The 15,744-nt window shown below is 37.8% G+C and overlaps 1 protein-coding gene and 2 pseudogenes across 1 annotated transcript; 2 read left to right on the top strand and 1 right to left on the bottom strand.

Annotated features, from left to right (window-relative positions):
- Positions 1-3,312: 3,312 nt before the first annotated feature.
- Positions 3,313-10,340, bottom strand: LOC128868515 (protein flightless-1). Its single transcript, XM_054110691.1, has 7 exons — positions 10,171-10,340; positions 8,355-10,044; positions 6,852-7,193; positions 5,709-6,789; positions 5,493-5,643; positions 5,150-5,428; positions 3,313-5,089 (listed from the first exon to the last, which is right to left on the bottom strand). Exons 1-7 carry the CDS (start codon positions 10,228-10,230, stop codon positions 4,955-4,957), a joined length of 3,738 nt encoding a protein of 1,245 aa, XP_053966666.1. The 5' UTR covers positions 10,231-10,340; the 3' UTR covers positions 3,313-4,954.
- A 4,517-nt stretch (positions 10,341-14,857) lies between these two features.
- LOC128868985 (U2 spliceosomal RNA) lies at positions 14,858-14,953 on the top strand (annotated as a pseudogene).
- A 79-nt stretch (positions 14,954-15,032) lies between these two features.
- Positions 15,033-15,213, top strand: LOC128868981 (U2 spliceosomal RNA; annotated as a pseudogene).
- The last annotated feature ends 531 nt before the right edge of the window (positions 15,214-15,744 follow it).

Here is a 15,744-nt window from a genome sequence, read left to right as displayed (position 1 = left end):
ATTAAATACGCTTAGGAAAGGTTTTAAGATATTGTTTAACCAGACTACAGGAACTGGTCTGTTAGATGATTGAGAACGTCATAGAGATACCCTTAGAATCTATAAAAGTGCTCTGTGGTAGTAGTTCGTGGCGAAATTTTATAGCTCAGTTTATAGGACTCAGTTTATGAAACTTCTAGGCTAAGGAATGTATTGGTATCGACATCCACGTCCCCAGGTTTTGTAAAAAGGCGAACGATTCGTGGACCATATCTAGTAGAGAATCTCTGGATCTCATATTAGATACTCACATTCCTGGTCGTTCAGGCATCCTCACTGGATCTGCCACCCCAGCGTTGCATTAGAACGGGGAGTACAATAATGAACGTTATAATACAAACTCTGACGAAATCGTCTCTGAAACCAAGATCAGATGGACGGTTAATAGTTTCACCTTATAAATCACCTGGTACTGACGGTATCGTCAGTATGCTTGATCCAGCGATACCGTGGCTCTTGGTCGTTTTTAAAAGTTGACTCAGGCTTTCTCCGACCCAGAAAAGAGAATTAGTGCTGTTTTCGAGGAAATACAAAATTCCACAATTTGTAAAGCCAACATTAAATGGTGTAAGAGATAGCTCCAAATATTTAGGTATAATTCTCGACAAGAAACTAAATTGGAACATGAATGTAGAGGACAGAGTAAATAAAGGTCGCAGGTGGAGTCTTTCTCTTTCTAAATAAAAAGTAAGTAAAATATGCTTTCAACTATAAATTTATATTTTTGTTTCTAATGAATTTAACAATATTTGCAAGGTGTACGCAGACTTAATAAGCTATGTGTAAATATTTTATAAACATATGAGTGTATTTTGTACCATGTAGAATGTGAAAAATAAAGATAATTCGTACATCTTTGAACAGGAAGAGGCTTTATCAAGAAGATATTTTTTTAATAATATATTGTACAAAGGGCAAATAGTCAAAAAGTAATAATTGGGAAAATATAATATAACTGTAAGCTAATAATAAGAAGATTGAAAATATTATAAAATATGTCGTCACAATTCTCATCGCAGATATCACAAATGTCAGCAGAATTGTAATAAATGTAAATAAATGCACAACTCGAAAAACTAAGTTAAAAGCAGAACTGGAAGCGATTGAAATGGAGGTAGAGGCAGTGAAAACTTGCCTCTGCGAACTGTAATTATATCGCCCGAAAATTATATCTTAACCAGTGGTCTCAAAGTAAAAGTTCTTTCGACGGCATTGTAGCATTCCCGATATTTAAGCTCCAGTTCGAAACAACAGCAACATCAAATCACTGGAGTACGGCAAACAAGGTTGATGTATTGGTTATCTCACTTAGGGGTTCCACCCCCGAAGTACTGCAGACAGTTCCAGAAGCCGATAAGGGTAATTATGAGAATATGATGGCAGCAGTAGAGAGACGTTACGGGAGTGACCACAGGCAGCAAATGTTTCAGATGAAACTAACCTTTCTTCTGGATACAAATGCAACGAATTCGATTAGATAGCTACAGGAGAAAGAATTACGATTTCCGGAAAGGTAGTAAGCCATAGTAAGATGCGATGGACCACAACGCAACACTTCTTTTAGGCCATCAATCAGGATTCATAAAATATCCTTGCTATCTATGTTTGTGGGATAGCATAGACAGAAAGAATCACTATGTGAAAAAAGAATGGCCTACGAGAATGCAATTAAATGTTGGTACTCAAAATGTAATACGAACACCATTAGTTCGCTAACTTTTGGAGTTTTTTGCAATTTACTAGTAATTGAAGTCTGGACGGCCCAAACTGACTTGGAATTCGTATTCAGCGGGTCGAAAAACATGGCCGTAGATAGGTGGCACCCGGTGTACAGACAACTTTTTTTTTTTTTTGTGTGCCAGTGTATTCAATGGCATTTTGTCGGAGTCATAAAAATCAGTCAGTCGAGGAGAGTAAAATACTTGGAGTGCGGTGGTTTAAAAAATCTGTCAGGACACATCTGCCGCAAGCTGAACTCTCAGATTTCCAATATCATGCATGAAGAATCATGTGACGAGGAGAAATTTTCATGGATAAATCAACGGTGATTTATCAAACCCCACTTCAACAATGAGGACGATTATGTGAGCTTTGCAGACTTTGACGAAATAAATGAAATCGGTTTATTCATTGCCAGCAACTATATAGAGAGACATATTAAAAACTCAGAATATATAAAATGTGATTTGCGAATTAAAAAAAATTGTACTTTCGCTCCTGAATGTTTTTCGGATTACAGACATTAAACAAATTACTTGCAGACAATGCGTGTAAGCGAAAAAGAAACTTCGCAAAGACTATAACAGAACTTTTATTTAAATAAATAAAACACTGAAATACATTTTTTTAATTTTTTATGATTTAAATGGTTTAATATAATATGTTTGAAATTAAAATTTTTACAAAGGCTGTACTCACTTAATTTTAAAGCGGAGAATTTTTCAATTAAAATTAAGTGAATTAAATTTACTGATTATACGAATTTCTTCGAATACGTTAGCAGTACGTCCGTTTCTTTTTTCATTCACGAAATGTTTCGTAATCTTACCTCTTTAAATCATGCTACATGAGACATAGACCTATTGGGGAACCGAGCATCCAAAACTAACTTCGGTAACGTACCGTTTGCATACCTCTATGGTAGTGTGGAAACTCAAAAATTTACAATTTTTGTTTAAAAAACACCCAATTATTGTTTCTTCCGCTGTGGCATCACTTGCTAAAGTTACAAAAAATCCACAGCTTGACAGCGCTCTCACTAGAAACATAATCACTGTGCCTTTATAAAGATATTTTCGTCCACATCTTTTCCACTTAGGCAACTGCTGATTACTTTTGGTTACAATGTACATTCACGGTATTTTTATTTACTAATATTTTTCCATAATAAACTAATAAATATTGCGTGTTTTACAATTTTAAGGGGTTATATACATACAGTTAGAAATTTCTAAAAAATCGATTTTTTTATTATTTTTTTTTCTTAATGTACATATATTTAAGAATACACACAGAAAATTTAATATCGTTCAGAGTGCTTGTAAAGTGATTTTCAAACTTTAAACGCGTTTTGCTCAAAATAGTGTTTTCAAAGTCGGTGACCAATATTACTCGAATACTGTGACCAATATTAGTCTCAAATTTTAACACGAGCTTCTTAAATATATTTTTTAGTAACTAATCGAAGATTTTTTTTCACCGATAAATATTTTTTATAAACAATTTAAGGTCGAAATTTTGGTCAAAAGTCGATTTTTTTATGGAGAAACCGCCATTTCAGAGGATTCAGTCCAGATATATAGTGGTCTCCGGAAAACGTCTTTTTTGAGAGGAGCTCCCGGAGATCAGCTGTAGCTCCTTTCCAAATAAATATTTTTACTAATACTAAGTCTTAAAATACAGTTGAAAGATAACATAATATGTGTACAAATTTTTAGATCAATAAATCCAAAAGTTTTCTTTGAAAAAATTCTGGAAAATTCGCTTTTTTTCGGCCTTCTAACTGTATATAACCCCTTAAACATGCGAACGTTTGTTGTCATTCGTGCATTCGTAAATGATTTTGACACGTTTTCTTTATCTACCATTCGCACTGTTTCACAATGAGCAAAGCAAATAAATATTTTTTTTACTGTGCAACGAAAGCTTTATACAGTCAGTGTCAAGGCGAAGCTATTAAAGGTGATATTAACGGCGTACAGAAACTAAAGGTGGCACCTTCCGAAAACCGCTACGTTTTTTTAGCGATTTTTACAACCGGTTGACATCATGAGTTATAATAATACAAAACAAACAAACGGAAGAGAAATTACTTGTTTGTAAATGTTCAGTAATTGACTTAATGGTAATATTATGATTTTAAGATTTGTAATTTTTAAATTAAATAAACTAAACAAATAAAGAGCCGCGTGTTAAATTGTCAATTATAAAAATATCTCAAAATGCAGTTTTTTGGTTATGCCAATGACGTCGTCAAAGCGAATTCGGAAGGCGCAATCTTTCATTCTGTCATTCTTGAGTAGACCAGCTGATTTGAAATTTCTTTAATACTGCTACAACAACAACAACCAGCTGATTTGCTTTTTTTCACCGTGCTCATTAGGATGTTAACATATTCTTTCGCACCATCGTCACATGCTTCAGAAATCACATGCTTCAGTATCAGAAATTCATGTTATTTTATTAACTCATTGATTGGTAACCGGATTTTACGAAAAAATTTTACCGACTTTGTTAGAAAGCGGTAGTATGTATTGATTTTTAAGCGAATTTCGATTTGCTTTATAACTTTTTTACATATCGCAGGTTTTTGTACGCCCGTGGCTATGACGGAATTAGAATCGTAAAAATCATCGGTACGCTATAAAATGTTGACCAATTTTCTTTTTTGTAAATATCAGTTTATTCTAAAAACATAAAAATATATAAAAGGTATAAAGTGAAACAATTCGTGTTGTGGAGACTGTTTACAAAGCCCAAGCATGGTGAAGTCATCGGTCGTCATCGTCAATCTCATCTAACGGTAAGTTCCGTAAACATGATGGGTTTGGCCCGGAGGAAAAGAGATGTTAAATAAACCTAAAAAGCCCTTTCATACGCTTTCGTGCACCGTATTAAGCATTTAAAATATTCCATGTTTTTTTATAAATAAATCCGTTAGAATATGTTTTAATTTAAAATAAAATAAGGTAAATTAAAATTTTGAACTACGCCGTTTACACAACAAGTCCATGCTATTATTCGTGAGTATTATAAATACTTAAGTTAGTTCGGTCCGATTTTGTGCTATGATGGCTAATTTGTCGAAACTTTAAAGTCTTGAAACTGGATTTCAATGAAAAGTACGTTCTTAATTAGTTCGGTTTTAGTTTAACAAATAGTTTTAGTTTTAGATTAACTATATAAACGCAAATAATTACTCCGGGGGCGATTTATGAGTACTCCAACCATGAAAACATTTCGTGAAACGTTTCGACTCCTTATTTTTCAATGTAAGAAATAGTTTTCGCGGTCTTTCAGGTTGTTTAATGCGCAAATGTTGTATATAAACCTGAAATACAACTATAACAATAACAACAATAATTATTTTTGACTCTGTGTTACTACATGCCTGTGCTGACTTGTACGCCAGTTTAATTTCAACTTCACTGCATCTAGAACCAAGCCACAAAAAAACTTGTTCACCATTGTCCAATATCATAATGTCGTCATCTGCCAAATCGTCCTGACAAAAATCAGAACATTTTTCTGCAACAGTGAAGTAACCTTTTTCATTGGAGCATCGGAATAGTCTGGTATAATTCATAAAATCTGCATTTGTATCGTAATCCTTGCGACCACCCAAAGCCACCCAGAAGAAATTTTCTGGCTCTTCCCCTTCATTTAGAATCTATTTTTAGTGAAAAGCACATAATTTATATTCGTAGATTTCCGATTCAAGCGCTGAAACTTACCTGTAAACTAACCCATGGGTTGTTGAACATTTTTTCAGCTATTTCCTGGACAAGCTTAGACTCCTCTGCTGTAGACTTTGAACCCAACCAAACATAAACAATTCCCGATTGTGATTCGTCTTCCGTGTCAAAGGGAACATATAAAATATAACTGAAAAATTTCATTGTAATTAATATAAAGTGAACATAAATGAATAAAAAACATTGAAACATTACCAGAATGCTGAATTTAAATTTACTGCATCTGGTTGAATTTGAATCAAACGTGTACACAACGCTCCACCATTAGATCGCAAGTGAAAGAACTCTACAGACGGCTTTAATGAACTATTATTTGACTTGTCTTTGCGCTTTCCTGTGTGAATTATAAACTTGCGTTTAAAATGGGCCATGAATTTCAAATTTTCTTGCTGCTGATGAATCCGCACTACTTCTAGCTCTTCTCCAAACATTGCTTTGAATTTTTTTTGTAGAGTAAAAGTAAAAGTCAACCATCCCATATTACCGGCATTACGTCCTTGCCAAAAGTATACTACACATTGAATTTCGTCATCCGATTGCTTTATGTCATCTATCTCACCGTCTTCTTCTTCAACAGGTATACAGTACCGACAAAGGAATACATAACACTCTCCCGTATAAAAATTACCCAATTCTTCTTCCGGTAATCGAACAAATTTTTTGCCTTCTAATACAAATGCTTCCATCGCTTCAAGATCGTAATTCCAGTCCTCCTCCAGTTGCTCAGCCTCACTAAGCGGCATTGGGTTTTGACGAGGCATAAAAAGTGCGGCTAGATCGGCCCTAGTCTCTTGCTTACGAGCCCATTTGGTTAAGTCTGCGCCCGTTTTGGCAACAGAGTTAGCGGTGCGTGTGAAATCAACGGCCATTACTTCATCCCAGCCTACAAATTTAGATTTAAATATTTGCGACTCAGTTCCTTCCTGCAAGCGAGTTACCAAGGCAAAATCAGGACGACTTATCATTTCAAAGAGTTCTCGCGATAATTTTATCGCGGCTGCTCGAACTAGTCTGGTGGATTTCTTACCAAACCATACAAACAGATCTGTATAGCAGTCCAAAATATAAACATTTTTGCTATTTAATAAAGTGTGCACCAATTTTTGATTGGCCAATTGCACTTGTGGTAACTCTAAATATCCCATGCCAAGTTGAACCTGATAAAGGCGAGAGATGGTAGGCTCAAAACCATCCAACACATGCTGAATAATTTTCTTTTTGGATATTTCTTGTGGGTCAACCCCCAAATTATTCCAAAAGTCATCGCTTTCCTCCCCTGCAGATTATTATTGTCCTTTTATTTATGATCACAGAAAAAGTCTAAAACTAAAAACTCACCTTGCATTTCCACTATGATATCACATTTATTTTTTCTTTCTGTTTTATTAATTTTTTCGGCCATTAGGCGTGTTTTGGAGTTCAATGTGTTCTTTGATGCGCACCCAAGCCAGATATACAATTTGATTCCACAGTCTAACATAAATGTATATCGAGGATCTAGGGAGTCGAAATGTACAGCGACGGGCTCCAAGTGGACTGATGAACCAGCGGCATGCACACGATATAAACGCATGGTATACAACATGTCTTCGACCGTGTAGAAACCTGTAGCAGTGCGTCCACCTTCAATGTACGTAACTTCCGTATCAAAGAGTGCCAAAAATTCTTCAGATTCATCGTCTGTAAATCATATTTAAAAATCTATTAAATTCTTTACAAAATAACATTTAAAATACAAAATAACATAACAGAGCGCACCCATCAAACGTTCAACAAGCAATTCATAATTTTCATAATTTCCACTTATATAATAATATATATATTATACATATGCATATATATAATTGGCGCGTACACCCATTTTGGGTGTTTGGCCGAGCTCCTTCTCCTATTTGTGGTGTGCGTCTTGATGTTGTTTCACAAATGGAGGGTCGTACAGTTTCAAGCCGACTCCAAACGGCAAATATTTTTTATGAGGAGCTTTTTCATGGCAGAAATACCTCGGAGGTTTGCTATTGCCTTCCAAGGGGCGACCGCTATTAGAAAAATGTTTTTCTTAATTTTGGTGTTTCACCGTGATTCGAACCTACGCTCTCTCGGAATTCCGAATGGTAGTCACGCACCCACCCATTCGGCTGAGCCGCCTCCACTTATTCAGTTATATTTTAAGCTACAGCTAAAATCTAAGATCAATGTTCCGAGTAGGCCCAATATCGTTGATTTTAATACCCTAGTAAAAAACATTGGGGGGATCTTCTATGTCCAGCAAGATTGCACAACAGCATGAAATCCAAAAATCCTGACTAATATGTGCAAGAGTACGACAGTACTCATATAGTAAAAGAATAACAACAAAAAACTGGCTACAACTAACAGCCTGAAAATAAAAATGGGTTTAGCTATTGTATATTTTGCAGGTATTGAAAATATATTTTCGTTTGCAACGACAACGGCTTTTTGGTTTAGTAACAAATCCGTTTTTGGGCAAAGGGCTGTTTTCCCATCTAACCAATAAAATTAGCTTTACTAACCGACCCCCAAAAAAATTGTTAACTTTGAATTACTTTTTAACCTAGAGTTTGCTCTTTTTTTATGAATTTTATTGAACTATATTTAGCTCTTTAAGAAAAGATTATATGAACAAGATTTATCTATTGAAGCAAAATCGTAAAAGATATATTAGGAATGTAAATCATTATTTACAGCCACCAAAAATTTAGCTTCTGTTACTTCTATGCAGCCGAACGCACTCCGAGCCTATGCAGGCAACTTTTTTCACAATAAGAATGCTTACATCCCGATAATTTTTTCATATCACCAATTAATTTCAACTATACGTACTTTGCTCTTCACGTATTGTACGACAACGTGCTCCTAAGTAATTGCGCAAATTAACGGCATGTATTGCAGCACAAGCGCGTTTGTCTAAAGTAGCCTCATTACCGATCCAAAAATAGATTTGCCATGCAAGTAGGCCCAAGTCATCAACAAATGTTTTGAGCACGATATAACAATCGCCTTCATAAAACTTTCCATGTGCCACTTCCTCGATTTTGTTAGGCAAAAAATTTTCAATTTCCCAAATAGTAAGTCCCGGAAGTTGTCCGTCTTCTTTTTCAAAAAACTTTGAATAATCTAGTTGAGGTTTTTCTAATGATTCATCCCAACGTTTTGGTTTAAGCGATTCGTGTTGCAAATCATCGAGTGGGCCGAGAGACTCTTCCTTATCTTTCGCCACATCCTTCATACCTTTCAGTATTTTAGCTGAATCTTGATCAGAATCGGCTCGTGGCCCTCGGCGCAAGCGTATTTTACGTGCAGTAGAATCCTTAATATTAGAGGTCACTGGCACTACTGGAGGTACAGCAGCACCAGCAAGAAGTAATTGGGTTTGTAGGGAAAAATCTATATTGTAGAATTCAACGCCAGCTCCTTTTATTGCTTCAGATGGTTTGGGTGGCATAATCAGATCGGGATTGTTTCGCAAATCAAGTTGATCTAAACCTTCAAGCAAATGAATGGCCTCTGGTAAAGTTATGAGTCTGTTTGAGCTCAAATTGAGCTTTTTCAAAGCTCCACAACGGCATAAACCTTCTGGTATCATCTCTAAAACGTTGTTTGATGCTGAAAATGTCTCCAGAGAACATAATTTTCCAATGCCTGAAGGAATTCCATCGAAGTCTAAACGATTATCGTTTAAATAAAGGCAACGCAGATGTATTAGTTTACATATAGCTGCAGGTAATGTTGTCAGTAGATTGCGAGATAAATTTAGTACTTCAATTTTTTGCCAATATTCAATGTTCGAACTTAATTCGGTAATGGCATTGTCACTAAGGTTGATACGTTTTAAGTTGGGCAAATTATATACACAATCGGGTATTTTCGGCAACATATTTTTCGATATATCCAATTCCGCTAGATTTGATAAGCTGTCCAGTGATGTGGGGAAATTTAGAAGAGTACGTTGAGTATTGCGCATGTTAAGGCTTTCAAGATTTTGCAAGGATGGCAATTGGCGGAGTTGGAATAATTCTAAAGGATTGTCAGCCAAGTTTAAAGATTGTAGATTCGCCAGTCGACGTGTTTGTGGAGGCAATGTTTCCAATCGGTTATTCGAGAGATCAACGAAAAGTAAGTCAGTCAAATGTATAAATAGGGCTGCTGGAATAGATTCAATTTGATTATTACTAAGATTTAATACAAGAAGACTTTTGGCGCGCTCCAAACCCTCCGGTACTTCTTTAAGTTTGTTATGTGACAAATCCAATGTTGTTAGTTCTTCTAATCGAAACAGTTCTGGTGGAATGCCACTATTTTTTATTTGATTGCAACGCAAGTTTAAAGAGCGTAAACATGAAAGCTCCGTCAATTCTCCATACAGTTTTTCCAAATCATTGTGTTTTAGGGAAAGATACTCAAGTTTAAACAAATTCCCCAATTCTTCAGGAATTTCACAAAGAGAAGTGTTATCCAAGGTTAGCCATTGAACTCGGTTCATTTGCTTAATAGCAGCCGGAAATTTATCTTTCTAGAATATAAAAAAGAACTCTGCGTCACTATATCATAATACGTATGTACAAATGTAATGTTTACATATTGCAAGCAAACATTACAAACACTTATAAAGAGAAATATTCATAGTTGTAATACTAACACTGAAGTCATTTTTTGTAAAATCAACACCTCGAACAAAAGGCAATACACCAGTCGCCATTTTTTTAAACTATTTAATAGGACTAATGAGATAAACTTTAATAAACGAAGATTTCTACCCCAACAAAGCAATAACGCAAAATACATTTATATCAATTTCTGTAAATATCGATGAGGAACGATAAACACAACTCATTAATAGGTCGTTCACAATAGATCCGTTCAACCGTAGCGGCAATGAATTTGACTGAAATGAAAGTTGAATGTGTGTATTTAATCGAATTCGCTACATACGCCATACTGGAATGCACAGAAACTGACACCTTTCAACTTTTGACGTACGGCAAAAATGACAACTGTTTAAAACAGACCAATTTTATGCGTATTGCGCAAATTATTATCGGTGGTGTTTTTCAGTATTTCGAATATATAATTTTAATAATTAAAATCAAATTTAAATTATTGTATCTGAGTCTATTCAATTGCACTCTTTCCTTTTCAACAAAAGCTCAAAAGAGTATTGGAACAGGCTCGTGTAGAAGAAATTATAGAAAAATGTGGCGATCGCCACAGATGCGTCCGGTAAGTAGCTATTTTGAAAATTAGTCATTCTTTATGTAATATTCCCTGAAATTTTAATTGAACAGTGTCAATGGCGTTCTAGGTCACTTCGCGACCAGTATATCAAAAAGCAGCAAGGCACCTTTGGGAAGTGCAGCGAAGGAGTTTGGTGGATGACAGTATATGAAGTCGATGTCGTTTCACGACGACATGTGGCGCCAAGAAGGCAAGTTTTAAGTGTCTTTAATAATTACTATATCAGAACATTTTGTATCACAAGCTTCGATAGCAAACCAAAATAAAAGAAACCGTGTTACATTCGCCGCCGATCATTGAGATTTACCCTGATGAATAGTATGAGCATCAGCCCGGAAAACTTGACATCGGAAATAATTCAGCCGAAACAAGAAAAAGCCTCCAGCACAACTACGAGCAGAAGCAAAAGAAAAAGGGACGAGCATCGTCTGAATACGCTGTGTGGTGATGTTAGCGAGTGGTTGAAGAAAGATGCAACTTCAGCACCAGTAAATCGAAACGCTTATTTTTTTAAAGTGTTTGACACCTACCTGATAAAGCATTCGGAAAATGTCCAAGACAGGCTAAAAATACATATTTTAGATTTAGTTTTGAGTGGTGGGCAAAATATGTTTTGTTGTTCTTGAGGTGGTTGATTATTTGTACTAAATAATCTAAATTAGCGACTAGCGGTGTTTTATTACCACTATTCTTGTGTTGTGTCCTTTTTTTCTTAAGCCAGATCCATTCTTCCTGCGTGAAGGTCGTGGTGCGGGGGCTTGGTCGAATAATTAATCAGACCTTATCGTTGAATGGTAGTGGGTTCGTTTACGGACATTCCAGTATTGAGCGAATTCACTCCATTCCTATGGTTCGGGCTGCTTTTTTGAACGATTACCAAGTTCTGCCAATTGGAGGAGCAAACATCTTGAAAAAGCTCTGGGTTGGAACAAGGTGTAATACGACCCGTGCCGAGGTTCAGCCTAGCTGGGGACCCAGATCAAAAATAGCCCATTTGAGAACGGAGTGTTCCGGCTACATTGCGACCTCCGGTTCTATCTAGCCTTACCTGTGAACTTAAAGAAATATATTTTTAAGAAGGAGGACGGCCCTCCCAGAAAGCCGACGAAGGTGAACCCGCCTGCTGCCCCAGCTGCGAGCAAGGTCATTATTTACATAGAGGGGGCCATTAATAAGATATAGAGGGGGCTTGAGCGATAGGGCTGGTCCCAGCAGGATCAACCCCGCTTAGGGCGAACAATCCCCATTTCCCCTCAACCTCTTTCAGGGGACGGGGGTCGGCTCCTACTTCTAGGTTTAACCGGCAGGCTGCCGTAGAAGGGCCTAGTACCTCTAGGCGGAGTACAACTGCAGGACAGGGGGGATAGGGTCTTATTTAGACTAGGAGAGGTAGCAGCAGATCAGCTAATAGAAGAGCAGGATCGCTGGATTGGCCAAAGGGAGTAATATTCGTCTTGAGAAAACCGGCGGGTGCTACTCCTAAAAGGCAACGATCCGAAGATAAAGCGGAAGAAAGGTCGCCAAAAAGCAAAAAGTAGGTGGCCATAAATACCCAACTTTTAGTGAGGTCGTAAAAGGCGGCGGCGAGATATCGGCAGCCATTGGCAGAGGAGGAAGGGACCATTCCTAAGGAAAAATAGAGGTGGAGTTAGGAGGCTATCGCCGAAGATTACCTCCAGATCCTAGAGGAACACCCCGGATCTCCTCTTCTTTGCCATGACGCAGGCTGGTATCAAGGTAGAGCAAAGCTCATCCCCTGCGAAGACGTCAGGTCAGCCGCGCTCAATAGGTTGGTCGTGGCCAAGGTAGGAGAGGTTTGGCCGGGAGCCAACTCTAAACGGTTACTAAGGAAGAAATTCCGAACAGACCTCGAGCTCGAGTTTGGATTCCGACCAAGCCGGCTGAGCCAAGCAAAATTTAGCAGATCTTTAAGTCCTGCAATAGCGACCTGCCTACAGGTGATGCTCATCTTCAATGGAGAATCGCTCGTCCCGCTGACGCAGAAGAACAATGTTGTGAGGTTCGGGTTTATTGACGCAACCATTCGGATCTACCGCAGTGGCGAGCCAGCTTTGGACTCAAATGAGGAGAGTGACAAAGCCGGCTTGCGTCGCAAAAGGGTTGGTCTGCAACCAAAGCTCAACCGATTCTGAGAGGCTAACAGGTGTAGGGCCGCTCTTCAACGTAGAGGATCTCCTCGCTGACACTGAGGGTGGGGGGATTTCGGAGAAGGGCGTTAATGTCACGATGGTAGAGATGAAACGCACAGATTAACATGAAGCTGATCCAATATAATCTCCACCACTCTAAACTTGCGTCCGCGCACCTTTCCGTCCGCTTGGCTGCCAGTGGACTTTACGTAGCCCTCATTCAAGAGCCATAGATATACGGCAACACAATCTGCGGACTCGGAATCAAGGGCTTCAAACTAATTACCGTGCAACACACAGGTAAGATTCAATATTTGATAAAACCTGCTTTTGGACAGCCTCCGCCTATATGGCCTATGAAAAAGACGCCCCGCAGGATTAGGTTCAGGCGCTCGTGAAAGAGGCATCTCTGAAGAGGAAACACCTGGTTGTCTCCTGCAATGCAAATGTAGATGACACCTGTGGGGGAGTAACGACACTAACTCACTAACTCTAGAGGTGAGTCTTTACTTGAATTTATTATATAAAGCAAAATTGGTGTGTTGAATTTAGGCTCAGAGCTTATCACAATAAATAGAGAGAAAGTTCTGGCGTCCGACATATTTTCCAACCACGTTAAGAGATGGCGAGTTTCAAACGAAAATTCGTGCTCAGACCATCGATACATTGAATTTGGAATTGACATTAGATCCCTTGAAGTCGGGAAGCTTAGAAACATACGAAAAACCGACTGGGGAGTTTACAAAAATAAACTAAGAACTTTACTGCCAAGGTGGTGTCCTCTCTCCTCTCCTGTAGACTTTGTCGGTAAACTCCCTTTTGCTGACCCTGGAGAGAGGGGTTTGCCACGTCACTGCATACGCAGATGATCTAGCAATTGCTGTTAAAGGCAAATATCCCAACACCCTTTTGTTGCCCACTCGCGGATTGTAAAAACGTTGCTAAATTTTTAACTTTGGCGGCAAAAGGGAAACGGGTTGCTCTATGGCGTCGGCGACGTTGTCTGAATAAATTAATCACTTCGTGCTTCTCCTTAAATAGTATTATGTATTCGCTTATTGTCATTTGTATTGAAGTCGATTGGATGTAAGCTGTATAAAAAGTTGGCCAGTCTTCTGACTCCCCGCTAAATTCGGACAAATCTTGCAGCCTCTGTAGTACTGTTCCGGAATTGTTCGAAAATGGAAAATTGTTTAACTCATTTGTTGGCCTAGGACCATGCATAATGCTATTATAATTATTAAATACTGGTCTCGAAAATATCGGCGACGATGTAAACGGCACGCCGGAACTACTTAGTGTAGAGTGTGTTTGGCCCTTTATTGAATACGTTGGCGCAAAGGTAGCGCTCGCATGACGGCATGGCAGCGTCATGATAGTCGACATCGCAAAATGTGAATAACTGTTAACGGTCGTTGGCGAGATTAGTTAAAAGCGTTAATGCATACGCTAGAACCGCAGCGAAATACAACCAGCACAATGGAATATAATATTTACTTTCACAAAAGGAAAATCTGTTTTTTGAAGTGAAAACTTCTTTAGAATCGTTGGGAGTGATTTGAGAAAAAGTGAAACGAAAAAAGCGACCCTCTTGGCTACGAATATTACATATAAACGTAGCGACGAACTAAATAACTTTTAGGCCAGCGCCGACAGTATGGCGCGATAGCCGAGCGGCTAGCAATGTGAGCTTCCGATCCAAAATTCTTGGTTCAAATCACAAGAAAACAAATTTTTTTTTTTTGAAATTTGCATTGTAGGACATTTCTGATTATTTATTGAAAACAGTTTTTTGGCTTTTCTATTTTTGGTTTAGATACTGAAAGTCAGTTTAAGTGAATCGGTATAAATATTTCGTACATTAATTTTTGTGAGCGTGTAATTCTCAAAAGGTTTATTAGAAAATGTATTGACAAGGTAGTTTGTTGGTTGTGTATGGTTATCGCTTCTCGGCCTTATGGCTAAGATCAAAGTGTAGCTTAACATAGATAGATCCTCCATCGGAGGACAACAAATGTTAAGCTGATTTAAATATATCTAGCGAACCGTCACTCTCGAAAAGAGTGCGGGAATTTTTTTATGTATCACCCCGGGGGGGAAATGTCCCCCCGGGGAAAACGGTCTTGAAGCCCACTTTATCTGTTCTTATCAGCTTAACATCTGATAGATCCTCCATCGGAGGACAACAAATGTTAAACTGATTTTTGGAAATGGGCGGAGTGTTTTAGGGGCTTGCTTCACCTCTGCCACGGGTTGGCCCGGTATTGCAGTACCGCCGGAATTTCGGCCCAAATTATTGAATAAATACAAGAAGAAATATACTAATACATTTAGCTTTGGTGGGAAGAGACATAAATTTTTATATGAATACAAGTAGACGAAAATGGAAGAAATTTGTAAGTCTGTTTCTTCGGTCCGTTTGGGTATTTTTTTTGACAACATCGAAACCAAAGCATTTGTATCATATTTTATCTATCATAAGCCACTCGTATCATTTGTTGAAATTGAAAACATTGAGGATGAATAATAATAAAATGAAGAAAATAAAATATGAACTTTATAGCAAGATTATAATGAACCTATATTTATCCCGCTCCTAATGCTGCTTTCGTCTTATTCTCTCTCAGTTTGTTTTACAGAAGGTTTCACGTCTATCGCGTCTAACCGTTAGACTGGTATTTTTTTTGTTTATATGCGGCAATACTTTCATTGTGGCGCCACAGTAAGTTTTACACGTCACGGCAGTCGAAATCCTTGTCGCAAAGGAAGGAACTGATCTTTGTGACAGCCTTATAAAGAAGGTGAAGACCGCCAGTATGGAAATAATC

Source organism: Anastrepha ludens, chromosome 6 (genome assembly GCF_028408465.1).
Source record: "Anastrepha ludens isolate Willacy chromosome 6, idAnaLude1.1, whole genome shotgun sequence".
Lineage (NCBI taxonomy): Eukaryota > Metazoa > Arthropoda > Insecta > Diptera > Tephritidae > Anastrepha > Anastrepha ludens.
This window is presented reverse-complemented; position numbering and strand designations above follow the sequence as displayed.